This window comes from Eubalaena glacialis, chromosome 10 (genome assembly GCF_028564815.1).
Source record: "Eubalaena glacialis isolate mEubGla1 chromosome 10, mEubGla1.1.hap2.+ XY, whole genome shotgun sequence".
In the NCBI taxonomy this organism is placed as follows: Eukaryota; Metazoa; Chordata; class Mammalia; order Artiodactyla; family Balaenidae; genus Eubalaena; species Eubalaena glacialis.
In genome coordinates this window covers 51,318,301-51,338,600 of record NC_083725.1, presented here as the reverse complement: position 1 = coordinate 51,338,600, position 20,300 = coordinate 51,318,301, and the positions used below count along the sequence as shown (strand labels likewise).

At 44.7% G+C, this 20,300-nt stretch overlaps 1 protein-coding gene across 1 annotated transcript; it reads left to right on the top strand.

Moving 5' to 3' along the window:
- Window positions 1-94: 94 nt before the first annotated feature.
- Window positions 95-19,467, top strand: MTNR1B (melatonin receptor 1B). Its single transcript, XM_061202719.1, is given in 5 exon segments — window positions 95-199; window positions 202-337; window positions 18,571-18,969; window positions 18,972-19,400; window positions 19,403-19,467. Coding segments are annotated over 5 exon segments (1,134 nt in total).
- The last annotated feature ends 833 nt before the right edge of the window (window positions 19,468-20,300 follow it).

Genomic DNA, 20,300 nt, shown 5'->3' with positions numbered 1-20,300 from the left:
AAGGGGGCGGCAGGAGCGCCGGACTCGGCACTGCGCGCCCAGCCTGCGGAGAGACCGGGTGCGTGGTGGCTGGCGCGGTGCGGGAGGGTCCACGATGCCCGAGAACGGCTCCTTCGCCAACTGCTGCGAGGCGGGCGGCCGAGCGGAGAGCCGGGTCTGGACTGGGGCAGGAGGCGCGCGGCCCTGCGGGACCCTCCGGGACCCTCCGGGACCCCCCGGCCGCCCTGGGTGGCGCCCGCGCTGTCCGCCGTGCTCATCGTCACCACCGCGGTGGCCATCGTGGGCAACCTCCTGGTCATCCTCTCGGTGCTCGGGAACCGCAAGCTCCGGAACGCAGGTGAGCGCCACGTCCGCTGCTGCGTCGGGCCCCCCTCTGGTGTCTGGTCTTGCCCCTGACCCTGATCCTGCAACCCAACGCCTTGTCCCTCGTCAGGCCCCCGCGCCGCGTTCCCTTCTCCCTAACCAGTCCCCGAGTTTGGTCTTGAACTCAAAAGTTAGGGTGAGTTGCTGCCTTTCCCCGACTTGCGGCTCTAGCAAATGGACCAGGAAGCACTTGGCGCATCAGTGCCAGCGTGAATCGGGCAAAGTTTTTCTTGCGCACTTTTCGGCAGACCCGGGCGCTGTGGAAATCCAAGCGGCTGGAAGCCGTAGCTCTCCAAGGCGCTCCAATGTGTGCGGGTCCCCATGGTGCCCCTCCCTGGCCACAGAAATCTCACCATCTTCAACACCTCCCTCGCCTGCCAAGCACTGTGGTTCACGCAGTAGGTGCTTAGGAAATATTTGCTGAGCCAATGAGTGAATTAATGGAAACGCTCCAGTGAATTTTCGTCCTAGACTTATCTCCTCATCTTGGTTCCAAACAAGAGAGTGCAAAAGCAGACATCTGCAGCCTCTGCTTGGATGGAACTAAATTGTTTTGCGATAACCGTGGTCTTTAATGAAGACAGGGAATTCGTAGGACTACACGAAGATTAAAATAGTGATTTGGCAAAATAGTGTTGCAATCCTGAGAATATTTTTCCCCTTTCAATCCACTCTCATTTCAACTTTCCCATACTCAGGTGTGCCAGGGGACAAAACCAGAGAGAGGGAGTCTCTAAACTCTGGCCCTGAGGGTCATTGGAGCACACTGACCATTCCAGCTTGGGGAGAAGCTCAATGACCTGTTTGTCATTTCCCAGTTTGGGTCTTAGGGGCAACTCAAATATTAGAGTGAATTAAAATGAAAAGATAGCAGAAAGCCAATTATATAGCTTAAACATGCTTTTCTAAGGAGGCTGACCATTCAGAAAGGCTATTTTTAACAAATTGTTATATATATTTTATGTGGCCCTGTGACTCCATGATTTTTTATCTAAAGAACAAACAAAAAATAAAAATGTGAGCTTCTGTGCATAATATTGGAAACTTCATATTATTAAGAACAAGTAACTATGGTGACAGATGGTGACTAGACTTATCGTAGTGATCATTTTGAAATGTTAAGACGTATTGAATCCCTGTATTTTGCCCTAGGAACTAACATATTGTTATAGGTTAATTATACTTCAAAAACAAACAAACAAACTCATAGACAAAGAGGGCAGATTTGTGGTTACCAGAGGCAGGAGCTGAGGGGAGACGGAACTGGGAGAAGGCAGTCAAAAGGCACAAACTTCCAGTTACAAGATAAATAAGTACTAGGGATGTAATGTACAACAGGCTGCATATAACTAACTCTGCTGTGTGTTACATATGAAAGCTGTTAAGAGAGTAGATCCTAGGAGTTCTCATCACAGGAAAAATGTCTTTTTTTCTATTTCTTTTTGTATCTATATGAAATGATGGATGTTCACTAAACTTATTGCGGTAATCATGGTGTATATAAGTCAAATCATCATGCTGTATGCCTTAAGCTTATACAGTGCTGGATGTCAATTATATCTCAATAAAACTGGAAGAAAAAAAGTAAGCTTTCTAACTCAGTCATTTCAGTAGTGGATGCTCGTATTATCTGCAGTAACTTTTTCAAGATATTATTGTGTCCTTTGAGTAGAGGCTTATCTACTAGGAAAGCGCAGGTTACTATCAGAAAGCTGTATTTAATATTTCCATCCTATCGCCCTTTTGTAACAGCCACAAGAATTCATTTCCTGCCCAGGGACGCAATGAGGAGGCAGGGCCTCTCTTCCTGACTAGCAGGGTGTTTAGAGGAGACCCGGTGGGCTGCCTACCACGGGCGGGGTGGCTGAAGGTTGAGGGTGCTTCTTCTTTTTGCCTGAAGGAGACAAGCTTATTCTCCCCTCCTCCATCCCAAGGAGGGCTGGCCTCTTCTGCTCTCCTAGCGAAGTTCATGGAAACCTTATTGATTTGGCTTGGGTGGGTAATGAGAATGTTAAATTGCTGGCACACCGTATGTCCTATCCTTCCTGACTCCCTTTGAGTCTGCTACAGCCCAGCACCAGAAAAAATTTTAACGCTTTATCTAAACGATATTAATTCCTGACACATTAAAGGCTGCTCCGGTCACACAACCAATTTTTATTTGACCCATGGCTTTATTGATGATAGTCATACATACTATGAAAAATCATAGTATTAATGTAAGCTAAATAACTTTGGCAGATTGAGATTTCAAAAGATGCCTGAAAACCTACAGCAGTTTGAATAGCTAGCACCCATTCCACTATTAATCAGGTCTTCTCTTACTGAAGAGTATGGACTTACTTTAAGAAACATTTATCTTAGAGCTTTCTGTAATTGAGTCTGGTTCCTTAATTCATCGCTATTAAGAAAATAGGGCTGTGACAATGAGAACATGTGTATTTCCAATGACTAAGGCACACAGCCCATATTGAGGTCGCAGCAGCATTCTTAGCAGGGGTCAGTATCCTCTACTTGACTATTACAAACCCAGTTTCTCTGTGCAGCAGACTCTCATCATTCGTAACAGGGATGTTCCTGATAGCGGGGTAGGTGGTTAGATTAACTGTCCTTTTTGAGGGAGGGACTCCCCTGTCTTCAGGTTCTGTTGCTCGTGCTTTGGGTTGACTTTTTCAGAGATGGCACTAGAGCAAGGCAGACAGGAAGGGATGGAGGGAAGATGTGAGGCAGATTCAGGGCACTGCCCCAACTTAGAAGGTAAGGCCAGCTGTGTGTTACACTCTTTGCTACGTTTCCAGAGCCTTACACATTGAGTGGCACTGGTGGCATTTCATATTTCTTAGTGTGTGCTTTCTGGGGCTTGCCACACTTCAGGCCCTCCTGATAGCATCTGAGGACTTCTCCTTGTGCCCGCCCCTGTCACTCATCCCCAGCCCAGACCTCACCAATGTTCATCCCTGTATTTTCTCTCTCTCCCTCTCCTGCTCTCACAGAACTTTCCTCCATCAAGTTCCTTCTCTCTCTTCTGTATTTTCAATTTCGGTCTCTTTCTCTTTAGCTTACACACACACACACACACACACACACACAAAGGGGCTCCTTTGTTTAAAAGAAAAAAAATCTTTCCTTGGTCTTATGTCTCCTTCTAACTTCTAACTTTCTCCTTCTCTTTTCAGCCAGACATATTAATATAACAGTTTACATCCATTAATCACCTCATTGCTTCCCATTTCCTCCTCAGCCCCCTGGGGTCTGCCCTCGTGGGAAATGCCCCTCTGTGCTGTGTGTGACACTGAGGGCCACTCCCTCCTTGAGACCTTCCATTCCCTTGGCTTACCTGATGCTAGTTTTTGGACCTCCTTCCTCTCTCAGACACCTGATCCCTGGGAGTCCTCTTTGGTTCCTTCATTCCCCAAGCCCTCCTGATTTTTGTCTCATAGCGTCTCTCCATTTCCCCCTTTCCTGTCCCCCTCCTCCTACTGCCCCAATTTACACCCTCATTCTCCCTTGAGCAAACCATGTCCATAGTCACCAGACAGCTTTCCCCACTCCTCTACCCTCCCTGTTACCACGGCCAGGGTCACCCCTGCCTCCAGGGACCACCCTCCATCTACAGAATGGCATCCAGCTCCAGAGGACGGCTGGAACGAGCCTCCGGGACCTGCCTAACCCCCTCAATGTCACAGACTTGTCTCACTTCTCCCACTCAATGCGACACGAGCTGCTGTTGCTTCCACACGGTCTGTGCTCTTTTCTTTTTTTTTTTTTTTTTTTTTAAACATCTTTATTGAAGTATAATTGCTTTACAATGGTGTGCTAGCTTCTGCTTTATAACAAAGTGAATCAGTTACACATATACATATGTTGCCATATCTCTTCCCTCTTGCATCTCCCTCCCTCCCACCCTCCCTATCCCACCCCTCTAGGTGGTCACAAAGCACCGAGCTGATCTCCCTGTGCTATGCGGCTGCTTCCCACTAGTTATCTATTTTACATTTGGTAGTGTATATATGTCCATGACACTCTCTCACCCTGTCACATCTCACCCCTCCCCCTCCCCATATCCTCAAGTCCATTCTCTAGTAGGTCTGTGTCTTTATTCCCATCTTGCCACTAGGTTCTTCATGACCTCTTTTTTTTTTTTTTTTTTTCCCTTAGATTCCATATATATGTGTTAGCATACTGTATTTGTTTTTCTCTTTCTGACTTACTTCACTCTGTATGACAGACTCTAACTCCATCCACCTCATTACAAACACCTCCATTTCATTTCTTTTTATGGCTGAGTAATATTCCATTGTATATATGTGCCACATCTTCTTTATCCATTCATCCGATGATGGACACCTAGGTTGCTTCCATGTCCTGGCTATTGTAAACAGAGCTGCAATGAATATTTTGGTACATGACTCTTTCTGAATTATGGTTTTCTCAGGGTATATGCCCAGTAGTGGGATTGCTGGGTCATATGGTAGTTCTATTTTTAGTTTTTTAAGGAACCTCCATACTGTTCTCCATAGTGGCTGTATCAATTTACATTCCCACCAACAGTGCAAGAGTGTTCCCTTTTCTCCACACCCTCTCCAGCATTTATTGTTTCTAGATTTTTTGATGATGGCCATTCTGACCGGTGTGAGATGATACCTCATTGTAGTTTTGATTTGCATTTCTCTAATGATTAATGATGTTGAGCATTCTTTCATGTGTCTGTTGGCAATCTGTATCTCTTCTTTGGAGAAATGTCTATTTAGGTCTTCTGCCCATTTTTGGATTGGGTTGTTTGTTTTTTTGTTATTGAGCTGCATGAGCTGCTTGTAAATCTTGGAGATTAATCCTTTGTCCGTTGCTTCATTTGCAAATATTTTCTCCCATTCTGAGGGTTGTCTTTTGGTCTTGTTTATGGTTTCCTTTGCTGTGCAAAAGCTTTTAAGTTTCATTAGGTCCCATTTGTTTATTTGTGTTTTTATTTCCATTTCTCTAGGACCTGGGTCAAAAAGGATCTTGCTGTGACTTATGTCATACAGTGTTCTGCCTATGTTTTCCTCTAAGAGTTTGATAGTGTCTGGCCTTACACTTAGGTCTTTAATCCATTTTGAGTTTATTTTTGTGTATGGTGTTAGGGAGTGTTCTAATTTCATACTTTTACATGTACCTGTCCAATTTTCCCAGCACCACTTATTGAAGAGGCTGTCTTTTCTCCACTGTATATGCTTGCCTCCTTTATCAAAGATAAGGTGACCATATGTGCGTGGGCTTATCTCTGGGCTTTCTATCCTGTTCCATTGATCTATATTTCTGTTTTTGTGCCAGTACCAAACTGTCTTGATTACTGTAGCTTTGTAATATAGTCTGAAGTCAGGGAGCCTGATTCCTCCAGCTCCATTTTTCGTTCTCAAGATTGCTTTGGCTATTCGGGGTCTTTTGTGTTTCCATACAAATTGTGAAATTTTTTGTTCTAGTTCTGTGAAAAATGCCAGTGGTAGTTTGATAGGGATTGCATTGAATCTGTAGATTGCTTTGGGTAGCAGAGTCATTTTCACAATGTTGATTCTTCCAATCCAAGAACATGGTATATCTCTCCATCTATTTGTATCATCTTTAATTTCTTTCATCAGTGTCCTATAATTTTCTGCATACAGGTCTTTTGTCTCCTTAGGTAGGTTTATTCCTAGGTATTTTATTCTTTTTGTTGCAATGGTAAACGGGAGTGTTTTCTTAATTTCACTTTCAGATTTTTCATCATTAGTATACAGGAATGCAAGAGATTTCTGTGCATTAATTTTGTATCCTGCTACTTTACCAAATTCATTGATTAGCTCTAGTAGTTTTCTGGTAGCATCTTTTGGATTCTCTATGTATAGTATCATGTCATCTGCAAACAGTGACAGCTTTACTTCTTCTTTTCCGATTTGGATTCCTTTTATTTCTTTTTCGTCTCTGATTGCTGTGGCTAACACTTCCAAAACTATGTTGAATAATAGTGGTGAGAGTGGGCAACCTTGTCTTGTTCCTGATCTTAGTGGAAATGGTTTCAGTTTTTCACCATTGAGGACAATGTTGGCTGTGGGTTTGTCATATACGGCCTTTATTATGTTGAGGAAAGTTCCCTCTATGCCTACTTTCTGCAGGACTTTTATCATAAATGGGTGTTGAATTTTGTCGAAAGCTTTCTCTGCATCTATTGAGATGATCATATGGTTTTTCTCCTTCAATTTGTTAATATGATGTATCACGTTGATTGATTTGCGTATATTGAAGAATCCTTGCATTCCTGGAATAAACCCCACTTGATCATGGTGTATGATCCTTTTAATGTGCTGTTGGATTCTGTTTGCTAGTATTTTGTTGAGGATTTTTGCATCTATGTTCATCAGTGATATTGGCCTGTAGTTTTCTTTCTTTGTGACATCTTTGCCTGGTTTTGGTATCAGGGTGATGGTGGCCTCGTAGAATGAGTTGGGGAGTGTTCCTCCCTCTGCAATATTTTGGAAGAGTTTGAGAAGGATAGGTGTTAGCTCTTCTCTAAATGTTTGATAGAATTCGCCTGTGAAGCCATCTGGTCCTGGGCTTTTGTGTGTTGGAAGATTTTTAATCACAGTTTCAATTTCAGTGCTTGTGATTGGTCTGTTCATATTTTCTATTTCTTCCTGGTTCAGTCTCGGCAGGTTGTGCATTTCTAAGAATCTGTCCATTTCTTCCAGGTTGTCCATTTTATTAGCATAGAGTTGCTTGTAGTAATCTCTTATGATCGTTTGTATTTCTGCAGTGTCAGTGGTTACTTCTCCTTTTTCATTTCTAATTCTATTAATTTGAGTCTTCTCCTTTTTTCTCTTGATGAGTCTGGCTAATGGTTTATCAATTTTGTTTATCTTCTCAAAGAACCAGCTTTTAGTTTCATTGATTTTTGCTATTGTTTCCTTCATTTCTTTTTCATTTATTTCTGATCTGATCTTTATGATTTCTTTCCTTCTGCTAGCTTTGGGGTTTTTTTGTTCTTCTTTCTCTAATTGCTTTAGGTGCAAGGTTAGGTTGTTTATTCGAGATGTTTCCTGTTTCTTGATGTAGGCTTGTATTGCTATAAACTTCCCTCTTAGAACTGCTTTTGCTGCATCCCATAGGTTTTGGATCGTCGTGTCTCCATTGTCATTTGTTTCTAGGTATTTTTTGATTTCCCCTTTGATTTCTTCAGTGATCACTTCGTTATTAAGTAGTGTATTGTGTAGCCTCCATGTGTTTGTATTTTTTACAGATCTTTTCCTGTAATTGATATCTAGTCTCATAGCGTTGTGGTCGGAAAAGATACTTGATACGATTTCAATTTTCTTAAATTTACCAAGGCTTGATTTGTGACCCAAGATATGATCTATCCTGGAGAATGTTCCATGAGCACTTGAGAAAAATGTGTATTCTGTTGTTTTTGGGTGGAATGTCCTATAAATATCAATTAAGTCCATCTTGTTTAATGTATCATTTAAAGCTTGTGTTTCCTTATTTATTTTCATTTTGGATGATCTGTCCATTGGTGAAAGTGGGGTGTTAAAGTCCCCTACTATGATTGTGTTACTGTCGATTTCCCCTTTTATGGCTGTTAGTATTTGCCTTATGTATTGAGGTGCTCCTATGTTGGGTGCATAAATATTTACAATTGTTATACCTTCCTCTTGGATCGATCCCTTGATCATTATATAGTGTCCGTCTTTGTCTCTTGTAATAGTCTTTATTTTAAAGTCTATTTTGTCTGATATGAGAATTGCTACTCCAGCTTTCTTTTGATTTCCATTTGCATGGAATATCTTTTTCCATCCCCTCACTTTCAGTCTGTATGTGTCTCTAGGTCTGAAGTGGGTCTCTTGTAGACAGCATATAGATGGGTCTTGTTTTTGTATCCATTCAGCCAGTCTGTGTCTTTTGGTGGGAGCATTTAATCCATTTACATTTAAGGTAATTATCGATATGTATGTTCCTATTCCCATTTTCTTAAATTTTTTGGGTTTGTTATTGTAGGTGTTTTCCTTCTCTTGTGTTTCTTGCCTAGAGAAGTTCCTTTAGCATTTGTTGTAAAGCTGGTTTGGTGGTGCTGAACTCTCTCAGCTTTCGCTTGTCTGTAAAGCTTTTAATTTCTCCATCAAATCTGAATGAGATCCTTGCTGGGTAGAGTAATCTTGGTTGTAGGTTTTTCTCCTTCATCACTTTAAGTATATCCTGCCACTCCCTTCTGGCTTGCAGCATTTCTGCTGAAAGATCAGCTGTTAACCTTATGGGGATGCCCTTGTGTGTTATCTGTTGTTTTTCCCTTGCTGCTTTTAATATGTTTTCTTTATATTTAATTTTTGATAGTTTGATTAATATGTGTCTTGGTGTGTTTCTCCTTGGATTTATCCTGTATGGGACTCTCTGTGCTTCCAGGACTTGATTAACTATTTCCTTTCCCATATTAGGGAAGTTTTCAACTATAATCTCTTCAAATATTTTCTCAGTCCCTTTCTTTTTCTCTTCTTCTTCTGGGACCCCTATAATTCGAATGTTGGTGCGTTTAATGTTGTCCCAGAGGTCTCTGAGACTGTCCTCAGTTCTTTTCATTCTTTTTTCTTTATTCTGGTCTGCAGTAGTTATTTCCACCATTTTATCTTCCAGGTCACTTATCCGTTCTTCTGCCTCAGTTATTCTGCTATTGATCCCATCTAGAGTATTTTTAATTTCATTTATTGTGCTTGTCATCGTTTCTTGGTTCCTCTTTAGTTCTTCTACGTCCTTGTTAAATGTTTCTTGCATTTTGTCTATTCTATTTCCAAGACTTTGGATCATCCTTACTATCATTATTCTGAATTCTTTTTCAGGTAGACTACCTATTTCCTCTTCATTTGTTAGGTCTGGTGTGTTTTGACCCTGCTCCTTCATCTGCTGTGTGTTTTTCTGTCTTCTCATTTTGCTTATCTTACTGTGTTTGGGGTCTCCTTTTCACAGGCTGCAGGTTCGTAGTTCCCGTTGTTTTTGGTATCTGTCCCCAGTGGCTAAGGTTGGTTCAGTGGGTTGTGTAGGTTTCCTGGTGGAGGGAACTAGTGCCTGTGTTCTGGTGGATGAGGCTGGATCTTGTCTTTCTGGTGGGTTCGTCCACGTCTGGTGGTGTGTTTTGGGGTGTCTGTGGCCTTATTATGATTTTAGGCAGCCTCTCTGTTAATGGATGGGGCTGTGTTCCTCTCTTGCTAGTTGTTTGGCATAGGGTGTCCAGCACTGTAGCTTGCTGGTCGTTGAGTGAAGCTGGGTCTTGATGTTGAGATGGAGATCTGTGAGAGATTTTTGCCGTTTGGTATTACGTGGAGCTGGGAGGTCTCTTGTGGACCAGTGTCCTGAAGTTGGCTCTCCCACCTCAGAGGCACAGCCCTGATGCCTGGCTGGAGCACCAAGAGCCTTTCATCCACACGCCTTCAGACCCCAGTTTAGTGGTGCAGAGAACACTTCATTTCAATTCATTTAGTCTTGTCTGTAGGTACGTTGGTAGAACTGGAGAGATTCTGACACATACACTTGCCTTTTTTTCCAACGTATTTCATTCGAAGCCAAAGATGTGAACTGTCACAGCATCCACCTGACGGAGTGTGGCACCTCGCTCCCCGCCACGCAGGGTCGGGACTGCAGCTCAGCCTGGAGCTCCAGCACCGCCTGGATTCTCCCAGGGCGCGCGCCCGGGGCCGGGGGGTCGGGGGGCCGGGGGGCCGGGGGGCCGGGGGCAGGGAGGGCGTGGAGCTGGTTCCCCTGGAGCGCCCAGTCAGCAGCGAGGCCCGGCGGTGGCGCTAGTGACGTAGGCCGCGCTTCCCTCCGCCCCACTGCGGGCCGAGGCTCAGCCCCGTCAGCCTCGCGAGCTCGCGCGCGCGAGAAGCAGGAGGAGGAGCTCTTTTCTTTTTTTTAATGGGGGTATAGTTTTACAATGTTGTGTCAGTTTCTGCTGTACAATGAAGTGAATCAGCTATATTTATGCATATATCCCCTCCCTCTTGCACCTCCCTCCCCCCCCCCACCCCCGGCCATCCCACCCATCTAGGTTGATGCTCTATCCTCATCTTGGCAAGCTCCCTGCCTCTTTTCGGCTATTGAATATCTCTTTCAAACCCCTTCCTCAGCTCCCCTGCGGGTTGTTGATTTTTATCATTAATAACATAAAAGGTGTGATTACTGTCTTCCCCCCACCCCCGCCTCCGGCCCAGCCCAGGCTCCCGCATGCCCTCCCCATACAACACCTCCCTCACTGTATTGCTCTTAGTTTTTCTTCTCTCCCCACTGGACTGTGAAATCCTTGAGAGCAGAGACTTTTATTCCATTTCTAAAACTGAATATAGATTTGCTGAAACAAATTGAAGTGGACAAGATACCAGGAAAGCAGTGAGACAGAAGGTATTAATTTTGCTTCATGAGGTGAGGTCTACTCAGCACTGCTCACGCCATCAGTACAATTCTCATGGAAATGAATTGCTTTGAGCACTGAAAGCCCAAAGTACACCTCACTCTTGTCCTCAGACACTGACTGGCACCTGCACTAGGGTGTATCTTGATCCCTGCTGTTCCTGTGTGGCCAGTGGGTTCCCTAAAATTGTGCCCCAGTGACTCCTTAGGGAGTTTGTCTTTTTTTAAAATTTTTATTGCAGTATAGTTGATTTACAATGTTGTGTTAGTTTCAGGTACACAGCAAAGTGCATTAGTTATACATATATATATCTCCACTCTTTTTTTTTTTTTTTTAGATTTTTTCCCCATATAGGTCATTACAGAGTATTGAGTAGAGTTCCCTGTGCTATACAGCAGGTTCTTACTAGTTATCTATTTTATATATAGTAGTGTGTATATGCCTCTTGCCAGTCTGGCTGGAGGCTGCCTGCTTTAAACTGCCTGTAAAATTGAGCCTCCTGCCCTTACCTGCACCATCCTGACTATCAGCCACACAGAAGAGAGCTGAGAGAAACGTGTCCTTATTGTAACATCGAGATAGTCTGCATCAGCAAGGGGAAAGCACAACAGCATTCATGGTTCTTGGCCCATAGGCACAGGGACCCTAATTTCCCTGGTGAGGGTCAGGAGCCATGGTCTGACAATGGATTCTTGTACTGCAGATGGATTAAGAGGCTGTCGGAAAGGTGTTGTTAGTGAGCGGATGCATATCCATACCTAGGACATCCCTGTGATTTGTAAGGAAAAAGGATGGGGAATATTTGACAGGAAAACATGGAGGATTTGCTTGCTGAACACCCAGGTCCTTGTCCGGAATCCACTCTGTCCTCTGGATGCCCAGCGATGCTTAGAGTCTGCATCATCTCTTATCCAGAACCGGTGCCTGCATTGCAGACTTCCTGATGGGGATTTTCAGCCTGGCACGTGTTGGCATCCCCAGTTACATTAGAACAGAGCCCGCCATGCAGCCCCTTTTCCTCCCACTTGTTGATTGAGGAGGTAAATGATGATTGAATAAGCAGGCTGGCCCTAGGCAAAAGCTCTTGAAAGGCCTGGAGGAAATATTTAATAGACCCACAGCCCCTGCCCTTCAGGTGTTACAAGGTAAGGTGGAGCCCACTTCATCCAGGCTCTATCCTACCACTGAATACTCCTGGAGATGCCCCTTGGTGACAGGCGTCTTTTAAGCTGCTGAGCTTTCGGGCTTCGGAGGACTTCTTATCAGCTGAAAACCAAACTGGGCTACACTGGACTCCTTCCCTGATATTGCCTGAACTTTCCAACTTCACATTTTGGCTCTGAATACTTATTTTCTCTTTACCAGGCAAAAATGAAAGCATTTAAAATCTCTTAATTATGTCTTTAGCCAAATAATCAGGAAAGCTCATAATCCTCGTTAATTCCTCCCATAGAGTCCTTAGCAGCCCCGCGTGTGAACACTTTCATGTTAGACTGCCTTTTTCTTTCCCTGCACAAAATCGGAGTCTGTATTTAGCATGATATGCAGCAAAACTCAGAAGATCCAGATGCTGCTGTTAGGTCTTAACAGTTTAAAATACTTATGGCTGAAAGAGGAAAAGTTAGGGAGTTGGGAAGTAAAGTTGCAGTTCTGAGGGTGTTTACACTCTAGATGCAATGTCCTAATTTCTTCATCGTCCTCACCCTATAGGACTTCTCACATCTTATCTCCCAGGGAGCTTAGTCCAACCTTATGAGCCTCTTTCTTGTTCTTTGTAATAATAATATAAAACTGTTATAATTGTATATAATTATAATAATATAAAAACTAATAATAATATAAATAATAATGCAGCTGATAATATAAAAATTGCAATAATAAATAATAGCTAAGATTGTTATGTGTAGAGTTAGCAGATGCAAACTATTATATATGGACTGGATCAACAACAAGGTCCTACTGTATAGCACAGGGAACTATATTCAATATCCTGTGATTAAACCATAATAGAAAAGAATATAAAAAAGGACGTATATATATGTATAACTGAATCGCTTTGCTGTATAGCAGACATGAACACAACATTGTAAATCAACTATACCCCAATGAAAACAAGATTGCTATGTGCTTATTATGTGTCAGATACAAGCCTCTCTCATTTAAAAGAGAGAGAAAGAGAAAAGAAAAAAAAAATATCTTACACAATCTCTCCATCAAAGGATAGCCCTTTCCAAGTACCAGTCCATTTCTCTCCATTTCTCTTGAAGGCAAAGCTGGTTGGGAGGGCAGCCTCCAGTGCAAAAGCTTATCCTCCAACACTCAACAGAATTCGCCCTCGCTAACATCACTGCTGATCTCCTAACTGGCAGGTGACATGGGCACTTTTCTGTTCTTTCTCATTCTTGTGGATGACCAAAAACTCTACACCCTTAATCCCTTTGACATTTCTTTTTCCTGGTTTCCTCTTGTTTCTCTTTTTGCTTTTTCTCCCTCTTTCTCTGTTCACATATTCTGAGTGTTGGTTTCTTGATCTGTAAAATGGAAATCATGCAATCAACCTTAAAGGATTCTTGTGAGAAACAATTGAGTCAGTTTACGTGAATGCACATTATAAACATCAAGGTACTATACCAATTGTGCGGGGGGGGGGGGTTTTGTTATAACTAAGTGTAATTAAAGTAATAAAATGGGGGCTTCCCAGGTGGCGCAGTGGTTGAGAATCTGCCTGCCAATGCAGGGGACACGGGTTCGAGCCCTGGTCTGGGAAGATCCCACATGCCGCGGAGCAACTAGGCCTGTGAGCCACAATTACTGAGCCTGCGCGTCTGGAGCCTGTGCTCCGCAACAAGAGAGGCCGCGATAGTGAGAAGCCCGCGCATCGCGATGAAGAGTGGCCCCCACTTGCCACAACTAGAGAAAGCCCTCGCACAGAAGCGAAGACCCAACACAGCCAAACATAAATAATAAATAAATAGCATTCCCTTAAAAAATAAATAAATAAATAAATAAAGTAATAAAATGCTTCCATAAGAGTTTCCAAGCAATGCCTTGATGGTTATGGAATATGATTTTGTAATAAGCATCTCAGTTAATTATTTAAATGGATGCCTATGCGCTTAAATATATTTTATTCTTTTAAGTGGTTAAAATACCCGCATCATATTTTTTTTTGTACTATTAGCTTGCTTAGTAATCCTTTTCTTTTTAAATTAACGTGATGTTAGATTTCAACTCAGCCCTTGTATGATTCATCCACACGCTCCAGGGTTTTCACAAACAATGTGATTTGGGAAGAAAACAATCTCCACCCTCAAAGAATTTGGGAATCTAATTAGGAGCTTATGTTAATATAAAAGTGCACTGTTTTAGTGTTTGTGAAGAAGTCACATTTTTAATAAATTATCTGTTCAGTTATTTCAAATGCCTATCCCAGAATATAACTAACAAGAATATCTCACATTCGTTTGGAGACTGTTATTATGTCTTAAATTTTTTCCCATGCAGGATCCTATTTGAGGTGAACAGCCATCCTGGGATGGAGGCAGGCCTGTGACAAGGGCCTTTGTGGTTTTGTCCGGCCCCTTGCTGAATTGTCCTGCTTGACCAGCCCCATCCTCCAGTACTGCCCTCAGCCCCAAGACGACTTAGTTCTTCCCCACTGTTCCCACCGCCTCGTGCTAGCCTCCAACCCAGCTCTCACCACACTGAAGACCCACTGTTTCTGTGTCTCTTTCCCCAACAACACTGTTAGCATCTCAATGGCAGGGGCGTGTCTTTCACCCATCACTGCGCCCTACCCAAGTGTGATAGGTGCTCAATAAATATATTACACGTTTGAGCAAGTGGAGGATGGAAGAAGACCTCAAGGCATGGAAAGTTTAACCCTGTTGGAAATGATAGATCATCTGTTTACTTCCCTATCGTAACCCTCATCACGTCTTGATTTTATTAAATTGTCTCTTCTATGAGACCACGAGCTTTGTAAGAGGGGGGGATGTGTCTCTCTCGCTCACCATGCCCCAGCATAGGCCAGAGCCAATACCTAGTAAATACTCAGCAGATTTGTTGAGCAAATGACTCAATGACTATCCATTTCTACATTGCCCATTTTAGCTCAATGACCAGAGACAATTTAAAACCAAGAAATTCCTCTAGGAAAATAGGGTGGGTACAGGGAAGAGCAAGATAAAGGTAGCTTTATCTTCCAGAATTCTCCTATCTGATGAAAACTAGATAGCTGAACATCTGCTGGCTCTTTCTCAGATTTCCAGATTCCATTAAGGACTAGATTTCCCCAGAAGAAGGATAAAGTAGGCCAGGGGGGAGGGGATTGTGGTGGCTGTACGTGTGGAGGGATGTGCTTTGTATATGAATGCAAAGGGAAGGGAGTTCCATATTAGTACAAAACCTTGTTGTTGAGGTCTGTCTCCACTAATACGCCCTGTCTGATAGGGGCAGATGGAAATAAGTCACGCCAAGACTCGTGATATAAATATTCATTAGAAGCCTGTGCCCCGGATGATAAGCGCTGCTGTGTGTCCTGGTTGATTTCTCACCTGTCTGGGGAAAACATGAATAGAGAACTGGCTCTCCCTTTGACTGTCATCTAGACAGGGTCTGGCTTCTTACAGATGGGAAACAAAGCAAGAATTTTTTTTTTTTAATTAATTAATTTATTTATTTATGGCTGTGTTGGGTCTTCGTTTCTGTGCGAGGGCTTTCTCTAGTTGCGGCGAGGGGGGGCCACTCTTCATCGCGGTGCGCGGGCCTCTCACTGTCGCGGCCTCTCTTGTTGCGGAGCACAAGCTCCAGACGCGCAGGCTCAGTAATCGTGGCTCACGGGCCCAGTTGCTCCGCGGCATGTGGGATCTTCCCAGACCAGGGCTCGAACCCGTGTCCCCTGCATTGGCAGGCGGATTCTCAACCACTGCGCCACCAGGGAAGCCCCCAAAAGCAAGAATTTTATTCGTCTAACTTGGAATTGTGTCAAGAAGGTCGGGAGACGGTATGACGTCTGAGGGCAGATGGACCTACAGCAGAAACTGGTTGATTTCAGCCTTATAGGAACCTCAGGAGTAATGGGGGAGAGTAATTGAAACACTTTCCACATGGAGTTGAATGTGTTCTTCCCACTATTTACAAGCTGTTTGCCAGCTTCTGGGGCATTATTAGGGGATGAACCACATTAACACGGCAGAGCTTGACTTGCATTCTTGGGAACAGCTGGCTGAGCTGGCACCCGCTCCCAGCCGCTCTTGACTTTCTCCACATGTGCTTGCAAGGGCCAAACGCTTCTTTGCCGCTCAGCCAGGAAGCCAGTGGACGCTGCAGAGACCAGTATTCCCACGTGGGAAGAAGGGATTTTCTTCACAGAAATAATCATGTGGAGTGTGTGTGACGAGGGGGAAGGAGGGCTGCAAAAGGAAAGGAGGGAACGGATGAAACAATAGTCACAGAGAAAAGAAGTTCAGTGACTAGGTCAAGTTCAAAGTGGCAGGACTGAGATTACCCCAGATCACTCCAACTTCCAGCGCCACTTCCCAATGTCAAAACAACATTTAATTTTTTTTTTTTTGAGCAGTCTCCATACCGTTTTCCACAATGGCTCATCAGTTTACATTCCCACCAACAGTGTACGAGGGTTCCCTTTTCTCCACACCCTCGCCAGCATTTGTTATTTGTGTTCTTTTTAATCGTAGTCATTCTGACAAGTGTCAGATGATATCTCATTGTGGTTTTGATTTGTATTTCCCTGGTGATTAGTGATGTTGAGCATCTTTTCATGTGCCTGTTGGCCATTTGGATGTCTTCTTTGGAAAAACATCTATTCAGGTCTTCTGCCCATTTTTTGATCAGGTTGTTTGTTTTTTTGATATTGAGTTGCATGAGCTATTTATATTTTGGATATTAACCCCTTATCGGACATATCATTTGCAAATAATTTTCTCCCATTCAGTAGGCTGCCCATAAGATCCAGCAGTTCCACTGCTGGGTATATATCCCCCCAAAAAGAAAACACTAATTTAAAAAGATACATGCACCCCAATGTTCATAGCAGCATTACTTACAGTTACCAAGGTATGGAAGCAACCTATGTGTCTATCAACAGATGAAAGGATAAAAAAGATGTGGTGTATACACACACACACACACACACACACACACACACACTGGAATATTACTCAGCCATAACAAAGAATGAAATTTTGCCATTTGCAACAACATGGATGGACCTGGAGAGTATTATGCCTGGTAGAATAAGTCAGACAGAGAAAGACAAATACTGTATTTTATCACTTATATGTGAAATCTAAAAAATACAACAAACTAGTGAATATAACAAAAAAGTAGCAGATTCACAGATATAGAGAACAAACCAGCGGTTATCAGTGGGGAGAGGGAAGGCGGAGGGGCAACATAGTGATAAGGGATTTAGAGAGACAAAACACTATGTACAAAATAAATAAACTACAAGTACTGCACAGGGAATATAGCCAATATTTTATAATAACCTTAAATGGAGTATAATCTATAAAAATACTGAGTCACCTCTGTGCTTTCATTAATACTATCTGATTTTTCATCTGCTTTATCTGTCTCTGCAGCTTTTTGAAGGCAGGAATTATGCCTTGTGTCTGTATCACTTTCCTCCCAGTTAATCAATAAATGTTTGTTGAATGAAAAAAATAATACTGAATCACTATGTTGTACACCTGAAACTAATACAATATTGTAAATCAGCTCTACTTTAATTAACCAAAAAGAACACTTAAAATTCTAGGAAGAGACAAGGGATCCTGATTCAGCTGAAAACAAGAAATTCGAGAGAGGAAATCCCTCTCTTTCTTGAGACCAAGTAAGTTCTCAGTAGTGGAGTCAGAACCTGAAATCCACCAGTGGAGACAGAGAACAAGGCTGAGAATTAAATGAACAAGAAGGAGACTCCCCCGCATCCCAAGCAGGTACTAAGATGTACGTTTCTTGCCTTGTAGTACCAACCAGACAGAATTTGAGGGGGCTTTTCTCCCATTAAGTAAATAGATCCCTGAGATAGTAGAATAGGAAGGAATCTCGCAGTTCAATCTGAGGCAGGCTTCTCCTTTACCATCCAACTTGTACTTGAATACCTCGAGAGACACGGAAGCTCACTACCTGGAAAGCACTTTAAGTATCCAAATCATCTCCTTTCTATTCAGTTACATCCTGCCTCCCTCGGGCCCTAACCTAGCTCTGGACTCAGGAGCAGTTGGGTCCTAAGAACTCCCAGGGAGCTAACAGATGTCTTTTCGGTCAGTTCTAAGCGGAGTTACCCCAAGCATCTGAGACCAAAATAGGCACTTCAAGAAGGCTGCTTGTGGGTCTTCCAGCTTCCCAGGGGCACGTCCTATGGAGTCTTCCCTGAGATGGGTTGAGACTGTGTGTCAGGACAGAGAGGGCTGGGAACGCCCTTTCTCTACCTTGTGGGTTTGCATGTAGCTGCAAGTACAGTCTGCTTCACCTGAGGGTCTGACTCAGGGGAACTCCCCGCTGAGTGGCTCTGAAGCTCCCTTTTTCCAAACCCCCTTGAAGCCAGACCACAGCCTGACTTTTCTGGTTGCTGCGCCTTCTGGATCCTTTCCCTCTGCCTGATGCTTTGGACCCCTGAGGTGGTCACAGCAGCCTCCGCAGACTACCCACAGACATATGGTGGCAGTGGCGCATCCATGTCCTGGGAGAGTCCCTCCTGTGAGGGACAAAGGCTAGAATATTCTACAGAATAGAGATCGTGGGGTTTCGTCCTGACTCTTCCTTCCTGTTTCCCGCTCCAGGTAATTTGTTCTTGGTGAGTCTGGCATTGAATGACCTGGCCTTGTACCCCTACCCGCTAATCCCCTTGGCCATATTCCACGACGGCTGGGCCCTGGGGGAGGCACGCTGCAAGGCCAGCGCCTTTGTGATGGGCCTGAGCGTCATCGGCTCCATCTTCGACATCACCGCCATTGCCATTAAACGCTACTGCTACGTCTGCCACAGCGTGACCTACCACCGCATCTACTGCCACTGGCACACCCCCCTCTACATCTGCCTTGTCCGGCTCCTCACCCTGCTGGCCCTGGTACCCAGCTTCTTCGTGGGGTTCCTGGAGTATGACCCACTCATCTACTCCTGCACCTTCATCCAGACGGCCAGTGCCCGGTACACGGTGGCAGTGGCGGTCGTCCACTTCCTCCCCCCATGGCTGTTGTGTGCTTCTGTTACCTGCGCCTCTGGATGCTGGTGCTCCGGGCCTGCAGGAAGGTCAAGTCAGAGGACAATCCGTGCCTGTGGTCCAGTAACATCCGGAGCTTTCTGACCACTTTCATGGTGTTTGTGATCTTTGCCATCTGCTGGGCACCACTGAACTGCATCGGCCTTGCTGTGGCCATCGACTCAGAAGTGGCTCCCCGGGTCCCAGAGGGCCTCTTTGTCACTAGCTACTTCGTGGCTTATTTCAACAGCTGCCTTAATGCCATCGTCTATGGGATCCTGAACCAGAACTTCTGCAGGGAATACAAGAAGATCGCCTTTGCCCTCTGGAACCCATGGCACTACCTGCAGGACTCTTCCAAGGGCAGCCGGGCAGAGGGGCCAGAAAGCCAAGCTCCCCCAGTGGTTAACATCCAGCCCCCGTCCAGGCAGATGCTCTCTTGCCTGATCCCCGACCGGGCGACAAATTCATGAAATGATGGGAGTGAATCTGCTCCAAGGGTGAGATCAGGCGGCCTCCTGGACCATGCCAGCCATTCACGGGACAGCACACGGCTTGCGGAACTTCATCCTGTGGACAAGGAGCCCGTCAACACCCTTGGTTCAGGTTGGTCAGAGACACCTGCAGGTACTGGGGGCCCCGTCCCAGCAAGCACAGCTCTGGACCTGGCAGACCCGCTCTCCCGGGTGCTCTGGGGCTTAGCGCAGGCAAGGGCCAAGGAAAGAACAGAATGCGGAGGGGCCTGGGGTGGCAGAGGCCAGTTCCTTCCCACGGGCTGCCCTCTTGTCCTCCTGCTTTGGCCTCCTTGCTGCTTTCGCTCTCTCCCCTGAGAGTGGATATCGCCTCTGTTAGCAAGGACGGAAGATCAAGCTCTGCAGTGCTGGAGGCTGGGTAGCTCTGCAGGGCCTCTGGGGGCTGGCGTGGTGCAGAGGGTAAGCATCCTGCGCTCTCCGCCGCGGACCTTCCCTACATGTACGTGTGTGCGCATGTGCAGGCATATACACACCCACACACGCACATACCGCCCTATATGCACTGTACACACCACCCACATCACACTACACACACACACACACACACACACACACACCACACACGCTATACACAGTATACACACCACCCCGCATCACCCTGTAAACACACACATACCACACACACCCTCCTCAGGCGTCTGGAGTCTGCCAGGCTTCCCTCCTTGGTTCCACCCTGTTCAAGCTGTGTGACTGGGGTAGGTCCCCTAACCGCTGTTCTCCTCGGTTTACAGCCCTTAAAACGGAGACCGTGCTGCTGCCTGCCTCCCGGGGTTGCGTG